Source organism: Fusarium oxysporum, chromosome IX, assembly GCF_013085055.1.
Source record: "Fusarium oxysporum Fo47 chromosome IX, complete sequence".
Taxonomy (NCBI): Eukaryota; Fungi; Ascomycota; class Sordariomycetes; order Hypocreales; family Nectriaceae; genus Fusarium; species Fusarium oxysporum.
The window spans coordinates 353,744-369,638 of NC_072848.1; the positions used below are offsets into that span (position 1 = coordinate 353,744).

Consider the following 15,895-nt stretch of genomic DNA (forward strand, 5'->3'; position numbering starts at 1 on the left):
GTGACTCGGCAGTTTGATGTAGGTTAGGTAACGCCACTTGGCCGATTGCTCCATGACCCATTTCGGATTTACGCATCGATTCGCATCAACAAGTATAAGGTGACCAAGACCAGATGGTAATTGCATATTATACTGACTTGACATGCGCGTGGAATGGCAGTAGGGAATACCTCCCCGGATCTCTGCATGTTTTTGATGTCCCTTAATGTTAAGTGCCAGCGAGTTTTCTTCATAAATATCCCTAAGGGATTGCCATTATTATGTTATGCTTCTCAGTTTCACCCAAGCTGAATAACATTGTAAGCCAGATGTGTTATTTGCACTTAAGACTTGTGGCTGAGAGCTTATATCACCAGAAAGGACTGAGATGCTTCGGGGCCCTCCATGCTTTTTGCCTCCACTGTTGGCCCCACCTGAGACGTCCGTAGCTTCGCGCTAAAGGGTCGGCATCCATCGGACACCGACCCTGACAAAGATCCACCGCAAAACACCGACGACGTTTGCAGAGATGACAAACAAATGTTCTGGACTTGAGCGCGTCCCTCGTACAGAACCGACTCCGCACAGATGGAATGCGGCTTCTACTGATTTCCAATGCCCGCTTCTTCCTGCTCGATGCAATCAGCGAAACCCAGTCGAACAATTCATTAGATGAAGAATCTTCGGTCTGACCGCGGTGTGACTGAAATGGACTTTCATGGTCCGTCTATATAAAGGCACACGTACCCAGCAACCTGACTGCCAGGACCGACCCATTCGTGATCCTCATTACAGCCTCTCGCTGCGACACTCCCTCCTCTTAATCTCACACGTCCCTTGAGCAATGTCGCGCACTCTCCTCGTCACTGGTGCTACTGGTAAACAAGGCGGTTCTGTAATAACTGCATTGCTTGCCGCCCAGGCCGATTTCAATATTCTCGCCCTTACACGAGACGTCTCATCACCCTCGGCGAAGAAGTTGGCAGCCAGATCCACCAAGATCACACTTCTAGAAGGCAACTTGGATGACACAGATGCCGTCTTCAAGAACGCCAGCAAGGTCGCGACTTCGCCTATATGGGGTGTTTTCAGCGTTCAAGTAAGTACATCTCGACTGCTTCGAAACGAATGGACATGCTGATTGCTGGAATAGGCCCCTGCAATGAACAAAACGGGACCGATCATCGAAGAGAAGCAAGGCAAAGATCTTGTGGATGCCGCTCTTAAGAACAAGGTTAAGCATTTCGTCTACTCCTCTGTCGACCGCAACGGACTCAAATCGATCGAGAACCCCACCGATATTCCCCATTTCATGAGCAAGCACAACGTCGAGCTCCATCTGTTACGCAGAACTACTGGGACTGACATGGGCTGGACCATACTCCGCCCTGTCGCATTTATGGAGAACTTTGACGGCGGTCTTGTTGGCAAAATCTTTGCCTCGTGTTGGAAATTGGTTGTGAAATCTCGACCTCTTCAACTGATTGCGACAGCCGACATTGGAGCATTTGCAGCCAAAGCGTTCACCGATACCAATAAATTCGTTGGCAAGAGCATCTCGCTCGCAGGGGATGAGTTGACGTACGATCAGATGGCTGCGGTATTCAAGGAGAAGACTGGGTCAGAGGTGCCCTTGGCTGCTGGCATCCTGGCAAGGATGACGCTGTGGCTATCGAAGGAAATGGGCACCATGTTTGCCTTCTTTGAAAGAGAAGGGTATGGTGCTGATGTCAAAGAATTGCGGTGCATGCATCCTGAGCTTAAAACGCTAGGCACTTGGTTGGAAGGAAGCGTATATATGAAGCGCCCATAGTCGGTGTTGCTTTTGGTTCACTTTGGACTGTGTAATCACCCTGCGACTTCATTTCTTTTCTATCATTGCTCACACTACGTGCAGCATTTATCCGCTTATCATGTGTAGTAGTTATAGCATTTTTTCATAGTCCTTTGAGGTTACAAGCCTCGTCTTTAATTGTCATGGGAGTATTCTCTAGTACCGCCTCGATGATGATTCCCTTAGTTATCCTCTTTACGTTTCTCATACAGTAGGATAATCGAGTCAATGAATAGGTCGCGTGCATGACGATATTTGTGCATTGCGCCAACACAACACAGAAACTTTCGAGGTGCAACGTAAAACCTAAAGTGCCTGGCTTACCTTAGCTTACTGTGGAGCCAACGAGGCTTGATTATGCCACTCACGTGCCTGGGCGATGGCAAAATCCACAAGCTGGCCTTTGCGAGCCGTCTGATTCAATCATATCTAGACTTTATCAGCTTCGTATTCCTCATTATTCAAATCGAGGCAGTGCCTGTCAATATGACGCCACGTTTCTCTTGTCTTGCATGCAAGGACAAGAAGCAAAGTTGTGATCGCGCCCTACCCAAATGCTCCCGATGTTCTAGGCAAGGCTACAACTGCAGCTATCCGGACAAGAGGAAAACAGCGACAGGCAAGCGCAAACAGGTTCGCGATCTCGAAGCCAAATTAAGTAAGCATTCTGCCGTTCTGGGCAGGGAAGGTAGCATTTGATCTTTGTGTGGCTGACAAACTATGTATGAACAGCGCTGTTGGAAGCTCGAGTCGATAGATCTCACTCACGGGCTGGCCATGCATCCGGTCAAAACACAAGCCCACACGCCGGAGACGAATCGCTACCGCCGCTACCTGAGACTTGCTTAGCAGGTGGTAGAAGCCCTGGGCATCTTGGCAGTCTACAGGACGATTCCACTAGGGTTGATGCTCTAACGTCGAATGAAGCTGCAGCTACTGACGGCATCGCTGGTGATCCTCCAGTGACTTCCGAAATGTGGGTTAAGTCATGGCCCCAGTCACATGTTGAAATCTAATTCCTTACGGCCAGGATGAAATTGTATTTCGAAAAAATGAACCATGCAACACCCATGATTCATCGATCACGCTACGAAACGTGTGTTGAGTTGTCCAGTGCAAACCAGCCGCCCATGTGCCTGCAGTACATTGTTTGCGCAACAGGGGCAAGTCATGGGTCAACTTGCCAGCCTCTCGCCATGCCGCTCTATCAGCAGGCCAGGGCATATGCGGAAGCTGACGAGATGGATGTATGGTTGAATTCCAAGCTCGTGTCCAAGTTTGATCTGAACTGATGCTCAACGTAGGATGAAGGTCAGCGTTCCTTTGACCTAGCTCATGTCCAGGCTTGGCTCTTGATTGCAAACTTCGAGGCGCGCAAAGGTCTTTTCTCACGGGCAGCCGTCAGCCTGGCTCGGAGTATCCGCATGGCCCAAATGCTAAATCTGCATCAGGGACGAAGGAATGACGAGACGGAGACCCTCCCTCCTCGCGGTTTCGGCTCATCGCGCGACTGGATTGTACTGGAGGAGTGTCGCAGGACTTGGTGGTGCTTATATGTTTCGGATAGGCTTCTCTTTGCAACTTCGAGCCTGCCTTCAATCATTGATAGTACGCAGGTAAGCTGATGCGTTTAATCAAGCTAGCTTTCGGCTCTCTGACATATTATTTGGACAGGTACATGCTTCTCTCCCAGCTTCTGATCAAGCGTTTCAGAGTGGATGTCCAGAGGAAACAAGTACGTTGCAACGCGTGCTGCATGGCCCAGATCGTGCATGCTCGCTCCTGGCTCTGAGAGTACTAGCAGCATCTCTTTTCCATCGTACCGTCTATCTTTCCGGCTCAAGGAAAACAGAAGATGGCGACAATGCAAACGATGAAGCTTACTGGGGCATCCATAAGACTATTGAGAATGAGCTAATATCCTTACAATCTGCTATACCTGAAAGCTTCAGGCTGCCACACGGCCTCAAATGTCAGCACTCTGTTTTCATACATGTCTTGATACAAATGACCATACTTTCTCTTTACAAACCAACGATGCAGAGCGCCCAAGGCGGCAATAGACGTAACTCATCATATATCGCCAATCCAAGCTGCAAGCACGTGGGGAATGCAGTCCTGCACATTGTCAACATCTTCAAATCGATGGAGGATATTAACACGGCCTTGCAAAATCCCATACAGAGCTACGCTGTACATACAGTCGCCTTGGTCTTGTTATCTAATTCGGATATTGGTCAAGAGGAAGCATCGAAAGTCGCCAGTGCTAAATTCCTGCAGCGATCTTTACGGCAAGCTGGTAAAACTTCACCTATTGCACTTTCTTTGAGTGAGCAGCTGGAGATGAAACTCGCTGATAGAGATGGCCTGAGTTGATGGCGCAGCAAGGCAAGGATTCGGCCAACGTGTTTTGACAGCCACCTATATCGCTGAGATCGTTATCTTACGGGACAAGTCAAGCCACCTACTAGGTCTGGAGAGGTTGGAATTCAATAGAGAGCCAGAAATAGGCTGCAGGAGTTCAAAGCTATAATATAGGTAGGAGTTAATATATAAGCGAAGTCCCCGTGGGGACAATTATCTTGCGCTTGGATCAAACCAATAGTCCAAGGCTATTCAGCCTGGTAATAGAAGATAGACTATAGCGATTTGTGACATTGTAGCAGATCTTCATATTGCCGCCTTTCCTCTGCATTGCAGGCTATTGTTACTTTGCCGCCTGGTACTGTAGCGGCCACTTTCCAATCAAGTAGGTCGTCAAGACATCTCACAATGGCTAGAGTGATCGTTATACACGTCAATGACGATCATTGCAACACACAACTTTCTTTCGGATAACAGGACTCCAGTGTTATATGCTTAAAACTCGAATCTAAAGGTCATATCGGAGATGATGACTGCACCGTGATCCTTTGCCCTTGCCATTGCTCGTGGTGAAAAGGGATCTCCTTTACCCATCATATAGCCACAGAGATTTAGAAGCCCGCCTTACTGAAACGCGTCCTTGTTGGCGGTCAAGAAATCCTTCCAGCTGGTAGGCTTCAGTCCAACACTCTCGAGCAAGTCCAAACTCTCCCTCAGATCTCGTCCAGCGTAGTAGCCTGGCTCCTCGATAAACAAGTGATTCTCAAGCATCTCGTCGGCCAACGGTTCAGGGAGGAAGCTCTTATATGTAGCTGCGTCGATAGGGATGAAACGCGCCGTCTTGCCGGTCACTTCCTCGAATTCGGAGACGATGCGCGCAGGGGTATAGTAGTCAGCTGCGGCCAGGATCTGCTTACCCAAGACCATGGGTTGATTACGGATGGCCGCGACGACAAATTTTCCTTTGGTTCAGAGGATTAGTTTGAGCCTGCTGGAGCGGTAAACAGGGTCCTGTGACTTACCAATGTCGGACTCAGCATCGACAAGTGGAAATTTGGCCTTGTCACCAACGGGATAGGCGAGCGAGTAAACACCATCTTTACCCTTCTTAATCATCTGCAACGCTGTAAAGTTGCTCATGAAATATCCAGGAAGCACGAATGTACTCGGAATAGACTTCGAGCGGATATAGCGTTCCACTTCCGCCTTATCATCGAAGTGAACCACATGGCTGAGGCGTCCGTTGGTGGCCTCAGTAACGTGAAGAAGAGAAGAGTAGATCAGATACTTTACTCCAACATCAGATGAGACGTCTGTAACATTCTTGCCCTGAGTTTGCTCCTGCGTTCCACCACCAGACATGAAATCTGGCGTCGTGACAAGAAAGACGGTGTGGGAGCCTTTCAGGGCATCGGCGAGCGACGCCTTCGAGTTCATATCGGCCTGATGAATAATGTCAGATTTGGCATGGGATGACTGATATGGGACATGAGCATACAGAAACGACATCGACACCTTTTTCCACCAAGGCCTTTGCCGCAGGCTTAGATGCATCGCGAGTAATACCTCGGATCTTATAATCCTTGGATAGCACTGCATCGGCGAGGACAGCCCGGATGATGGAACCGCCCTGGTTTCCCGTGGCACCAAAAACAGTTAGGATCTTAGACATAGTTATTGAATGGTTTTTGAGAGAGAGCTGTTGTGCAGGGTGAAAAGATGTGGGCAGACTGTCAGAACAGAGACCGCTAATGTACGAGAGTGAGGGTTGCAGGACAGGCCGATGATAGACTGGGACCTATACCTGCTAAATATATTCATCGGTGGGTGAGAGATAAAAAAGGTTTTGTAATCTTTTAGTGTTACTTGCTTAGTTCGGGATTTCATCAATTGCCGAGACCAGAGACTCAAACCGCCATGGATCGCTATGCAGTGGCCAATAGTGGGAACATCGATAAGTCATGATGAGTTGAAATGTCAGTCGGCTTAGAAATCTCGGCCTGGGTCGGAAGCCGACATGAGCAGAGGACCGACCAGAATGACTCAGCTAAGAGGGAGGGCAGATCTGACCCGCACACAGTTTAATGTGACGATATCAATTTCTCATCGATTTCGCAAAGCGATACCTAGTTCTCAACTCTAATCGAGTCGCTGTGGTTTTCAGACCAGTGGGCTTTTGTGTATTCGATACATGAGAGGATTCCATTCTCCTCGCTTTGACTTCGTGTCGACTCTGCCTAACCAAGTAGACTAGAGCAGTGGTCATCTTGGGGAGAGGTCAGAGATTTTTTAAGCATTGAAAAGGTTAATATAAACTCCTTCGACTTACTTTTTCTAGCTATGCCGTTATGACGTTCTTGGTTATGGTATATTAAGATATCCTATCTGTGCTGTTACTATACAATAAATAAACTAAATACTCTTATTCATTTGAATATATAAATTTAAACCTTCATATTTCTAATTATCCCTAGTTTTATATTTTATATCTTAAATATAGGTTTAAGAATAGAGTAGGTAGTAATTAGAAATATTTACTCTTAGGCTTAGAGTATTATCTTTTAATAATAAATACTATCAAGTTTTAAATCCCTTGCCTATCAAAAAGCACTACTATTACTTAAGCTAAACGACAATTATACCCAACACCATCCTTATTTAAGAGAAAATAAATATATGCAAGCTGATCGCGCATCCTCATTTCTTTATCCTTGCTCCTTCAGCCGCTCCGGGGCTCTGTTTCAATAGCGTGCATGAAAATCCCGTTAGTGGCCAAACTATCGATTTTCATCCAGGGGCTCACCAATCGTAGCCCCGTCAGTAAAATTAGGGTACCAAACGAGTTAGCAAAGGTGCTGGAACAGGTCTAGCCAGCCAGCTGCCTCTGCAGACTTAGCTGCCAGGGGACGGTATTTATCAACGCTCCCGCCATGACCCAACCCAACATTGCTGTTGGAGTTCTGTCATTGTCTTACCCACCCACTCGTTTACGGGTTTCAAGTCTCTCGTTAAAATTTTGTTCAACGCCTCAACGTCATAATGAACTCAAAGACACTCATTAGCGTGCTGGCTTGTCTCAGCGTCGGTGTTTCTGCCGGACCCTGCAAGCCAGTCACTTCTCAAGCTACTCAGGTCACCTCCACAACGGGCGAACTGTCTACGTCGATTGACCTGGCCACCACCGTGTCTGAATCCGATGCCGCTTCTACAACTGAGCTGAGCTCTAAGACAACTGAAGAAACAAACACTGAAATCGCAACGACGACTACCGCTGTTGATACTACCTCAGAGGCACCAACCACAACCACCGAGGAAGCAACAACAACAACAACCGGTGCAGCGCAGTGCCCTACCCCCTCCGCTTGTAACAACCTCGGCTTTGACTGGGCATACTACAGCAACCCTAACCAGAACACCGACACGACCTACTCCAGCTTCGTCCCCGAATCCTTCAAGCAGGACAATCCCCTTTACGTCGGCACAACCCGTCAGATCGGTGGCCTCTTCCAGCCCAGCAACGGCGCCACGACAGGCCCAATTTACGGCTCTACGCAAAACTTTCCTCTTGACTACTTCGCCCTGAACCACCACGGTTATCTCTACAGTTGCGACGCTGGTACCTACAAGTTTGACATTCCCTACGCCAACGACGCATTGTACCTGTGGGTTGGTGACAAGGCGTACGGCCAATGGAGCTCCGGTAATGCCGCCGCCAAGGCTCTGTACAACCAACCTGATCACATCGCTGGCAGTGCACACTTTGAGATCGACCTCCCCGCTGGTGTATACATTCCCATTCGGTTCGTCTATGGTCAGGCGCAGTATGGCGGTGGATTTTACTTTACAGTCACAGCTCCCAATGGGCAGGTTCTCGTTGGTAATGACGTTACCGCCAGCCCATATATTGTGCGCTACTCTTGCGATGGCATTAATGCACCCGCTTACCTGCCTTTTGGTCAAGAGATTTAAATTGAGGCTGGGAGGAGTACCTGGAAGCACGCTTCATTCCATTCGTGGCAATTGCTGCCAAAAGTCAAAGTTGGCTTTATATAGAGTTAATATTAATTAAGAACCTGACGCATACTATCCTGACCAACTCTCACGGTGGAATTTTGTGCAATAAAGGCCAAGCCTTATCCATTTCAAGTTAGCGGTTTGTTCCCTTGTTATTACCGCTTACAGATGCCGATGATGTGAGATCTGGTGCTGTAACCCCGCGCTGGGGGCTGGGATCGCCAACAAGGTTGGTGCGGAGCTTAGGGGCATTGACGACATATATAACACCTTGATCATTCTCTTTACTTACGGCGAGTACTATCACATACCAGAGTTGATAGCATAACTAAGCTTCATTGCAGCCTCGAGGATTTCAATTCAAGCCATTTTATATCATGGATTCATCTTCATCAGGCCACAAGTTCGATAAGGCAGAGTATTACCTACTTATCCCTCGAAAGCTTTGCTGACATCAGACAGATCATTATCGTTGGTGCTGGCCCCTCGGGGCTGTTGCTGGCTCTTCTTCTTGCCCAGAAAAACATTCCCTCAGTAGTCCTGGAGTCATGGCCGCATCTTGACACACGTTTACGAGCAACACAATACGGAGTACCGGCTACCCGGGTCTTCCGTCGCGCAGGCATACTGGATGGCATTCGTAAAGCCAGTATCGCAAAATTCCCTAGCATTTGCTGGAGACGCGTTTCTGATCACGAGAAGTTGATAAGTCTTGATCTATCACTCGTTGAAGATGATCCCGATCGTATGACCATCTTACCTCTTGGCGAGATCATACAAATTCTATACCAACATTGTGTTGAGAAAGGACAGGGACTGATTGACGTCAAGTTCAATCACGAAGTCACAAATGTCGGTCAGGATGACAAGTCGGCCTATGTTGATGTCAACATCAAAGACGAGGGGAAGAAAGAGAAAGTGAGACTCACTGCTGACTACATCGTCGGGTGCGACGGGGCATCTAGTGCTGTGAGGCGCTCATTGTTCGGAAGAGACTGGCCCGGTCATACATTGCCATACCGATTTGTTGTTCAGAACGTTCGTTGCTCACACTTACAATGGTGTTCCAAGTACTGATGAACGTTAGGTTTACTACGACGGCTTCCAGAAGCACAACTGGGACGGCGGAAATTATATGGTCGATAATGATCACTGGGGACTCATCGCCCGCCGAGGAAAAGGTGGTCTGTGGCGCGTTACCTACGGAGACCCAGTCAGAGGCTTGACAGACGAAGAGTACCTGGCCCGTCGACCAGCACACATGAAGGCAATGCTGCCAGGACATCCCGACCCTGACCAGTATCGAATTGAACAGACAAATTTGTACAACATACATAATCGCTGTGTTGAGAGCTTCAAGGTCGGCCGTATCATCCTAGCGGGCGACGCAGCGCATGTCTGCAATCCAATGGGAGGATATGGCTGCATGACTGCCGTCTTGGACGTGGGCGGTCTAGCGGATTGTTTCATCGGATACTACCACGGACTAGCGGACGAGGATATTCTCGACAAGTATGCAAAGGTCAGGCGGGATATCTTTGTCAAATACGTGGATCCAAGATCGATCAAGAATCTGAACCGCGTAGCGACATCCGATCCTCAAACTGTGCTGGAAACGGACAAGTTCTTCGGCATTCTGAAAGACCTGCAAAAAGATAAAAGGGATATGAAGGCCTTTTTACTGGTGAGTCTCCTCGATCTGTATCAAAGCCTCTTCGAGCGATATAAGACTGACCTCTACATAGAAAGTTTCCAGTATTGAATATGATTTCACTAAGCACTACAAGAGTAATTAGAAAGGATTAAAATGTTAAATATCTACCATATACCAATATATTCAACATCCCTGCCCCTCATCTGCCAAACGATGCACTATAATATAACATTTATATTTCTCAAGCAGGTTGAATTTAGCTACCGGAGTTCCAGCTCAACGCTGCAGCTATCAAAAACTCGGTATGCTTTACTGATGTGCCGTGGCCCAAGAAACCCAGCGATTAAGCTTTATTATGAATTTCCAAATAATGCGAGCTATCAACAACATTTTTCTCAGTCCAGCTAAGAGACCGACTTAACTGGTCAAACGCCCAACTGCTCCCACTCATAGCCGCTGGTGCACCACATCTATTCAACCTAATGTCTCAGGCTCTGCAGAAACTCGCGCTTCTCGTTCAATGTATTGAGCCTCTATTCAGCGAACTCCCACTTCTGACACAGTATCTTGATGTCATTGTCAACGCGAGTTTCTCAGCTTCTAGTCTTTCCCCATATTCCTCGATGCGAGAAATAGCCATTTCCACCCCAGCCAGGGTGCTGCTCTGCTTTGGGTCCGTGATCTTATCTATGTCCTGATCAGCGATAGCCAGGGAACCATGCTCATTCGCAGAGGTTGTCATGTTTTCTTCAGCGGATGTGTACTCTCGCTTAGGCTTCACACTTCCGGTCAAGAGGCATTTCATACCTGCCTCAGTACGCATCTCATACTCCAAATCGAGAATATCTCCGTGATCTGTGCAACCCTCATCCAACAGCTTGTCTGTAGTAGCGATCTCATGCTTCATAGCACCAACAGTCCAGCGAATGAACTCCAGGTCGTGCTTGGAGTACGGTCCCTTGCCCCCTCGAGCATCATGAATGGTATACGCATACTCTGCTAAAATCAGAACCTTTGCAGTTCCGAGATGGTTAGACCAGAAGGCCAAAATACGATACCCAGATGACGTGAGGCCGATGGGATCTTTCAAGCCAGAGTCGACATTACGAACACCAGGACTCAAAGCGGCGAAGCCTTGGCCACCAACCTCTGTCAGATGGATGTTAGTGAAGTATCCGAGATTCATGATAAACAAGGCATCGGTGACACCGTGCTTCTTGATAAGGGAAGTCACCTCAGTTGAGTGACTAGTTCTGAACGCAGAAAACATCATAGAATTCCGAAAAAAGCAAGGTGTTAGCACAGACTAATTGATATTAAGGTTCGTAGAAAAGTCTTTGCTTCGTGAAAGGACAATGAAGGTCAAGAGAAGCAAAGACATTGTCTTATAATCTTGAAAATAGCTGTCGCACTTACTACAATTAATGTGTTCATACGCGTTGCCTCTGCCGTTATATTCTATGTTCAGGGTCTGGTCATGTCTACAGACTGAAAATACGATTTAGTACGCATTTTTCCAACCCTGGCAACTTCAAGTACTTTCTATTGTTCTTTCAAGCAAGGTCTGAGGCAACACGCCAGCGAACATCTGTCGGGGCTGGGCAGAACATGAACAAGACGTCTGAACAAGACCCTGTTACGTGACAAGGTCCCCATTGCGGAATTGCTAATCACGTGGTATTGAACTTTGGATTAGAGAAGTACCCGGCGTTTCGGCGAGATTGCTCTCTCTGTGACTGTTACAGGGCATATAAATACCCGTGTTTTCTTTAGATTAGCCTAAAGCTTTACATAGGCGGGAAACTCTCGACAATTGTTCAATAACTCAACCCTCTTATCAGAACAGCGATGCAGCCAATAAGATAAGAGCATCCATTTAAACCCTTGACCTGCCAGGCTTCCGGATAAGGCTGGATCAGTCCACATACATGTATCCGTGACAGGGGCTCAATAGTCTTGGCGTAAACACTAAAAGCAGTAATGGTTTAGCCTCTGCTTGCAGGGTCTCATCCAGACTCTATGAGGTTGAAGAATAGATACAGATGTGGTTAAGCATGTCACGATCAGTGGATAAAGGATTCTCGGGCCGCATCCTGTTTTCAGTAGGTAGCTTTGCGCTTGTTATAGGTTTCTTTTTGGAAGAGATGTAGGGTCTAGATGTAACCTCGCGGTATTCGTTGAATCCTTCAATACTACAAGGCCAGGGATACCGCCATTCTATAATAGTATAGAAAGTCATAATAGCAATAGCATCGTGCCAGGTCGTAGCCGAGGCTGGTCTATGGAGACGCCATCGGTGACACCGCTATATGCTCGTGCTAAACCGATGCCCTCTGGGCGTGCTTACTATGGGGCCAATGTCAGCTACTGTACATCTTGCAAATAAAGAAACGGTTCTTAAGGTATAAATATTGGTCATAATCCCGTCTTGATTTCGAGAAATCTATTCTAGCAACATCTCCGTTCCTTCATCATACACTGCTCTCTCTCCTCTTCTGGAAGATCTTGGTAAGTGTCACAATGCTTCAACTCTCTGTCAACTTAACTCTGACTTACAGACTACAGGTAACTTCACTCTATTCTTTACAAAATCCCAACCGTTGCCCCGGAAACCATCACCAACATGCGTTTCGACATCACTGCCCTTCTTGCTTCACTGGCCCTGACCGCATCCGCAGACCGCATGGAGGTTTTCACCAGCTGTGGTGGCTGGACCTGCAGTAGCTTTGATGGGTGGTTCTACACCGACTACGGCACCTATAAAATCGACGCCAACACTGGCTGCAGGGGGACCTCTGTTCCTGCGATGGTTGAGTTCTGCATGGACTGGGACAACAGACGTGCGCATTTCAGGTTCTCTGGCCAGGGAAAGCGCTGCATGATTCAGGACTCGGAGAGTGCCTATGGCTGCGCTGGCACTTGCTACAAGACGACTTGGAGGGAGATCCCGTGCAACTGGCGCATGGTCTCTGAGGAGGATCCTGCGACAGAGATTGCGTCTTCGGCTTTTGTCACTACAACCAAGGCGGCTGGGAATTAGGGCAAGCTTTATCTTGGACTCTGGGGGTTATCGCAGCTATGGATAGGGTTATTATTTTTCTTCTGGTGGAAATATCATCTACCTTGAGATTGGAGACTTAGTTCACCAGGCTCATTAAAATTCAGGTTGCTTCTTTTCTACAAGTTTACATACTGACTGACGTGAGAAGACAAACTGTAAGGCATGAGGTGACTTATCGTAACTCGCAACAATAAACTTTAGGCAACCAAATAGGTTTGTTCTATCTTCAGCCGCTTTCGGTCCTATAGGCCGGCTAGGAGTAGCGTTGGTGTTGACTGATTAGCAGCTTACGAGTCCCAGCCTTGTGACAGCTTTATGCTTCCCAAGACACTACCATTGATGTTTGGCTATAAGTAGTGTGTATGCATATCCACTGCTGTATGATCAACATCTTGACTTCATATTCTTGCAAGGCCTGAACTTGAATGACTTGTTGTCTATCTACTATTCAACACTTTGAACTAATTTTGTTGTCTCGTGTAGAAGGATGCGAATCCTTACCAGAACACGATTGTGGCTGGCTTAGCGCGTTGGGGGTGACGTACGTATTGAGGCTTATTCATCGTAAGGAGACAAACTATACGAGAAACCATCTTGCCCCTAAACATAAGGCATCATTCTTTCTTCTTCTTTCTCCTCCTCCTATTCAGCCATTCGACATTTGTATTTGTTCATTACAATGAACCCATCTTGGGAGAAATGCGAGACTGAATATGATCCTGATCCAGACATTGCGGGGATTGGTGTAAGTGCCGATGACGCTGGAATCTAACCAAGACTGACGATACTAGGTCGTCACCGCTTTTATTACTGCCTCATGCTTGGCTATTCTCAGTATAAGCTTGTATCTTGCCATTGCCAGATCTGGGTTGAATATCATTGAGGCTGGAAATGTGAGACCACCACCTCGACCTGGCTTCGTAGAATCCGTCAATCCAATTGATGATTGGGTGCGAAGAAATGTCTCTGATCCCTTTGTTAAGCTTCTTGTCACATCAAGGTGGATCAGAGCGCATATTAACCAGCTGAAACGCGGTCTCTACTCGTTTGTGATAACCCTCGCTGATACACAACTCGTAACTGGCATGGCGATTTTGTGCACTGCCATCATCCAGTTACACAGAGAAGAGATATCAGTCTATCATTTTATGACGGTGACTGACCTTGCATGGCTCACAAGTGGTGTACATATACTGACGCTTTATGCCATACGCGTTGAAACAAATGGAGGATTGAGCAACAAGCCTGTTCACCAAACAGACGACAGGTCTTTTCTTAAAAAGGCTCCGTTACATTCTCGCTTGGGGACAGACATGCTATGTCGAGTTTTCGCTATGCTTATTCTAGCGGCGTTGTTATTATACTGCACCTTCATCACCGGTGCTGGAGGATGGGATAATTACGACGAACGGAAAGCGAGTTGTGCGATCGGCCTGAAAAAGTCAGGAAGTCCTCTCTCTTGGATGATCGCGAGCTATGTCCTGCTCATCCAAGGGTATACCATCCAGTGTTTGTCGCTGTGGCCCGCAGTCTCGATATGGTGGATGAACAGAGTGAAGAATTTGTGTTCCGATGACGGAGTCTTGGGAGCACCAAACAATGAACAGAAACGACGCTGGTGGCGGTTGATATTTATGCCCTTGTATTATGTATTTAACTCGGAAGCCTTGGGCGTTCTCGTCTTTGATGGAGTATTGTGGTTTGGTCTCGGGGTTTGGTGGATTCAAGCGGAGAGAATTTATGTACTTGGTGCGTGGGAGGGGATGGAATCAGAGAGCGACATTGAGGGAGTTAGTCAGCTGCTGTGCCTCCTTATACTGGTGGTTCCATTTCTCCAGGCATTGCGCACGTATCACGGTGAGTCGCCGCTAAGCCTATAATGGGATCGTCTAGGAACATTGGCTAACACATGTGTTGTTCTTTAGAGTATTCGAGAACATCTCCTCAAGAGCTTGACCTGTTCCGAGGTCAAGGTGGTTATGATAGTGGACAAACGTCGCAGGAAGTGTTGGGTCGAGGACATGACATGGACAGTGACGACACAGAAGCTCCGATTCGCTTGGGATCCGTCACTCGTACAGCTTATCCAGTATAGGTTGAGACTCGCTGGGACACTATTCAACGGCTCAGCTTAAGTACGAGACAGGGTATGATGGCTAGTGTAATAGCGTAGGAGCTGGTTGTGGGGGGATTCTAAAGTACCTGGTCGAGTTACGCCGACTCCATTTTGGTTGGTTAAGCCCGAGCTAAGCTCGTAAACAATACGGCAGCGACCATACATACTCATTCTCTCCATCAGTCAAGCCTCAACTTCACGACCTTCTTATTGCGTCAGGTATTGACTCTGCCTTGCGCTCACCAAGATCCCAGATCACAATGCAGTATGTGACGCGTGTACACCGAATGGGGCCCACGGAGAAGGGAGACTAGAGGGCAAAGCGTCCAAGGCAGGATGAAAAGCATCACGACACATCTCATGGCATACGTAAGCTCTCGAAGACCTTTTGTCATGGCACTGGATCCAAGACAAAATTTCCAACTTCATGATACACTTGCTGCGTTTAGAAAGAGACAGGATACCGAAAGACGTCGCGTCTTCGCTGATTTTTCTCCGGCGAAGCCTGAGAGTCTGGGCATAAGCCCTCGGCAGGTCTTTGACGGACATTCATATCCAAAACGGAGCTTCGTTGACTAATCTGCATTTTGTTTTTCAACGGTTCCGACTTTAGCATTAAGCATAGATCCCATGGTCTCGGAATATTGTTTTAAGTAGATGATTGTGCCTCGCATACCCGTTGGTTCACAATAAGCTTGAATATTGAGTATCCGTACAGATCTAATCATGAAGCAGTATCTCGAACCTTTTACTCGTGGCCCATGGAGCTTACTACCCTGAAGCTATCCAACTCTCCTCTTAGCACACAGCTGTGACATCATGTTCCTGCATGTCACCAGGGATGGACTAAATTAGTAGATCAGACGTTTTCCG

General features: G+C 47.5%; 6 protein-coding genes across 6 annotated transcripts; 4 read left to right on the forward strand and 2 right to left on the reverse strand.

The window, feature by feature from the left end:
• Nucleotides 1-481: 481 nt before the first annotated feature.
• On the forward strand, nucleotides 482-4,396 carry FOBCDRAFT_252675 (uncharacterized protein). The gene is made up of 7 exons (XM_054706756.2): nucleotides 482-1,078; nucleotides 1,133-1,695; nucleotides 2,143-2,471; nucleotides 2,546-2,789; nucleotides 2,844-3,060; nucleotides 3,118-3,429; nucleotides 3,488-4,396. Exons 1-7 carry the CDS (start codon nucleotides 824-826, stop codon nucleotides 4,187-4,189), a joined length of 2,622 nt encoding a protein of 873 aa, XP_054562731.2. The 5' UTR covers nucleotides 482-823; the 3' UTR covers nucleotides 4,190-4,396.
• Nucleotides 4,397-4,801: 405 nt separating this feature from the next.
• FOBCDRAFT_143412 (uncharacterized protein) lies at nucleotides 4,802-5,849 on the reverse strand (the record flags this gene model as incomplete). Its single annotated transcript, XM_054706757.1, has 3 exons — nucleotides 4,802-5,139; nucleotides 5,200-5,620; nucleotides 5,676-5,849. The coding sequence occupies 3 exons, from the start codon at nucleotides 5,847-5,849 to the stop codon at nucleotides 4,802-4,804; spliced, it is 933 nt and encodes a 310-aa protein (XP_054562732.1).
• Nucleotides 5,850-7,142: 1,293 nt separating this feature from the next.
• FOBCDRAFT_322576 (uncharacterized protein) lies at nucleotides 7,143-10,034 on the forward strand. The gene is made up of 4 exons (XM_059612087.1): nucleotides 7,143-8,083; nucleotides 8,654-9,229; nucleotides 9,279-9,875; nucleotides 9,937-10,034. The coding sequence occupies exons 1-4, from the start codon at nucleotides 7,217-7,219 to the stop codon at nucleotides 9,985-9,987; spliced, it is 2,091 nt and encodes a 696-aa protein (XP_059467816.1). The 5' UTR covers nucleotides 7,143-7,216; the 3' UTR covers nucleotides 9,988-10,034.
• A 328-nt stretch (nucleotides 10,035-10,362) lies between these two features.
• FOBCDRAFT_205941 (uncharacterized protein) lies at nucleotides 10,363-11,115 on the reverse strand (the record flags this gene model as incomplete). The annotated part of the gene is made up of 1 exon (XM_054706759.1): nucleotides 10,363-11,115. One exon carries the CDS (start codon nucleotides 11,113-11,115, stop codon nucleotides 10,363-10,365), a length of 753 nt encoding a protein of 250 aa, XP_054562734.1.
• Nucleotides 11,116-12,302: 1,187 nt separating this feature from the next.
• On the forward strand, nucleotides 12,303-12,986 carry FOBCDRAFT_263780 (uncharacterized protein). Its single transcript, XM_054706760.2, has 2 exons — nucleotides 12,303-12,353; nucleotides 12,411-12,986. Exon 2 carries the CDS (start codon nucleotides 12,469-12,471, stop codon nucleotides 12,883-12,885), a length of 417 nt encoding a protein of 138 aa, XP_054562735.1. The 5' UTR covers nucleotides 12,303-12,353; nucleotides 12,411-12,468; the 3' UTR covers nucleotides 12,886-12,986.
• A 426-nt stretch (nucleotides 12,987-13,412) lies between these two features.
• On the forward strand, nucleotides 13,413-15,041 carry FOBCDRAFT_252679 (uncharacterized protein; the record flags this gene model as incomplete). Its single annotated transcript, XM_059611003.1, has 3 exons — nucleotides 13,413-13,651; nucleotides 13,698-14,755; nucleotides 14,834-15,041. The coding sequence occupies exons 1-3, from the start codon at nucleotides 13,586-13,588 to the stop codon at nucleotides 15,039-15,041; spliced, it is 1,332 nt and encodes a 443-aa protein (XP_059465735.1). The 5' UTR covers nucleotides 13,413-13,585.
• Between the last annotated feature and the right edge of the window lie 854 nt (nucleotides 15,042-15,895).

Bases quoted from the DNA above. Each gene is read 5' to 3' on its own strand.
- FOBCDRAFT_322576 (XM_059612087.1), top strand. From the start codon at position 7,217: ATGAACTCAAAGACACTCATTAGCGTGCTGGCTTGTCTCAGCGTCGGT. The intron at 8,084-8,653 runs GTGCGCTACTCT...GACATCAGACAG, and splicing joins TTACCGCCAGCCCATATATT to ATCATTATCGTTGGTGCTGG. The intron at 9,230-9,278 runs GTTCGTTGCTCA...GATGAACGTTAG, and splicing joins ACCGATTTGTTGTTCAGAAC to GTTTACTACGACGGCTTCCA.
- FOBCDRAFT_252675 (XM_054706756.2), top strand. From the start codon at position 824: ATGTCGCGCACTCTCCTCGTCACTGGTGCTACTGGTAAACAAGGCGGT. The intron at 1,079-1,132 runs GTAAGTACATCT...TTGCTGGAATAG, and splicing joins GGGGTGTTTTCAGCGTTCAA to GCCCCTGCAATGAACAAAAC. The intron at 1,696-2,142 runs GTATGGTGCTGA...GGCTTACCTTAG, and splicing joins GCCTTCTTTGAAAGAGAAGG to CTTACTGTGGAGCCAACGAG.
- FOBCDRAFT_263780 (XM_054706760.2), top strand. From the start codon at position 12,469: ATGCGTTTCGACATCACTGCCCTTCTTGCTTCACTGGCCCTGACCGCA.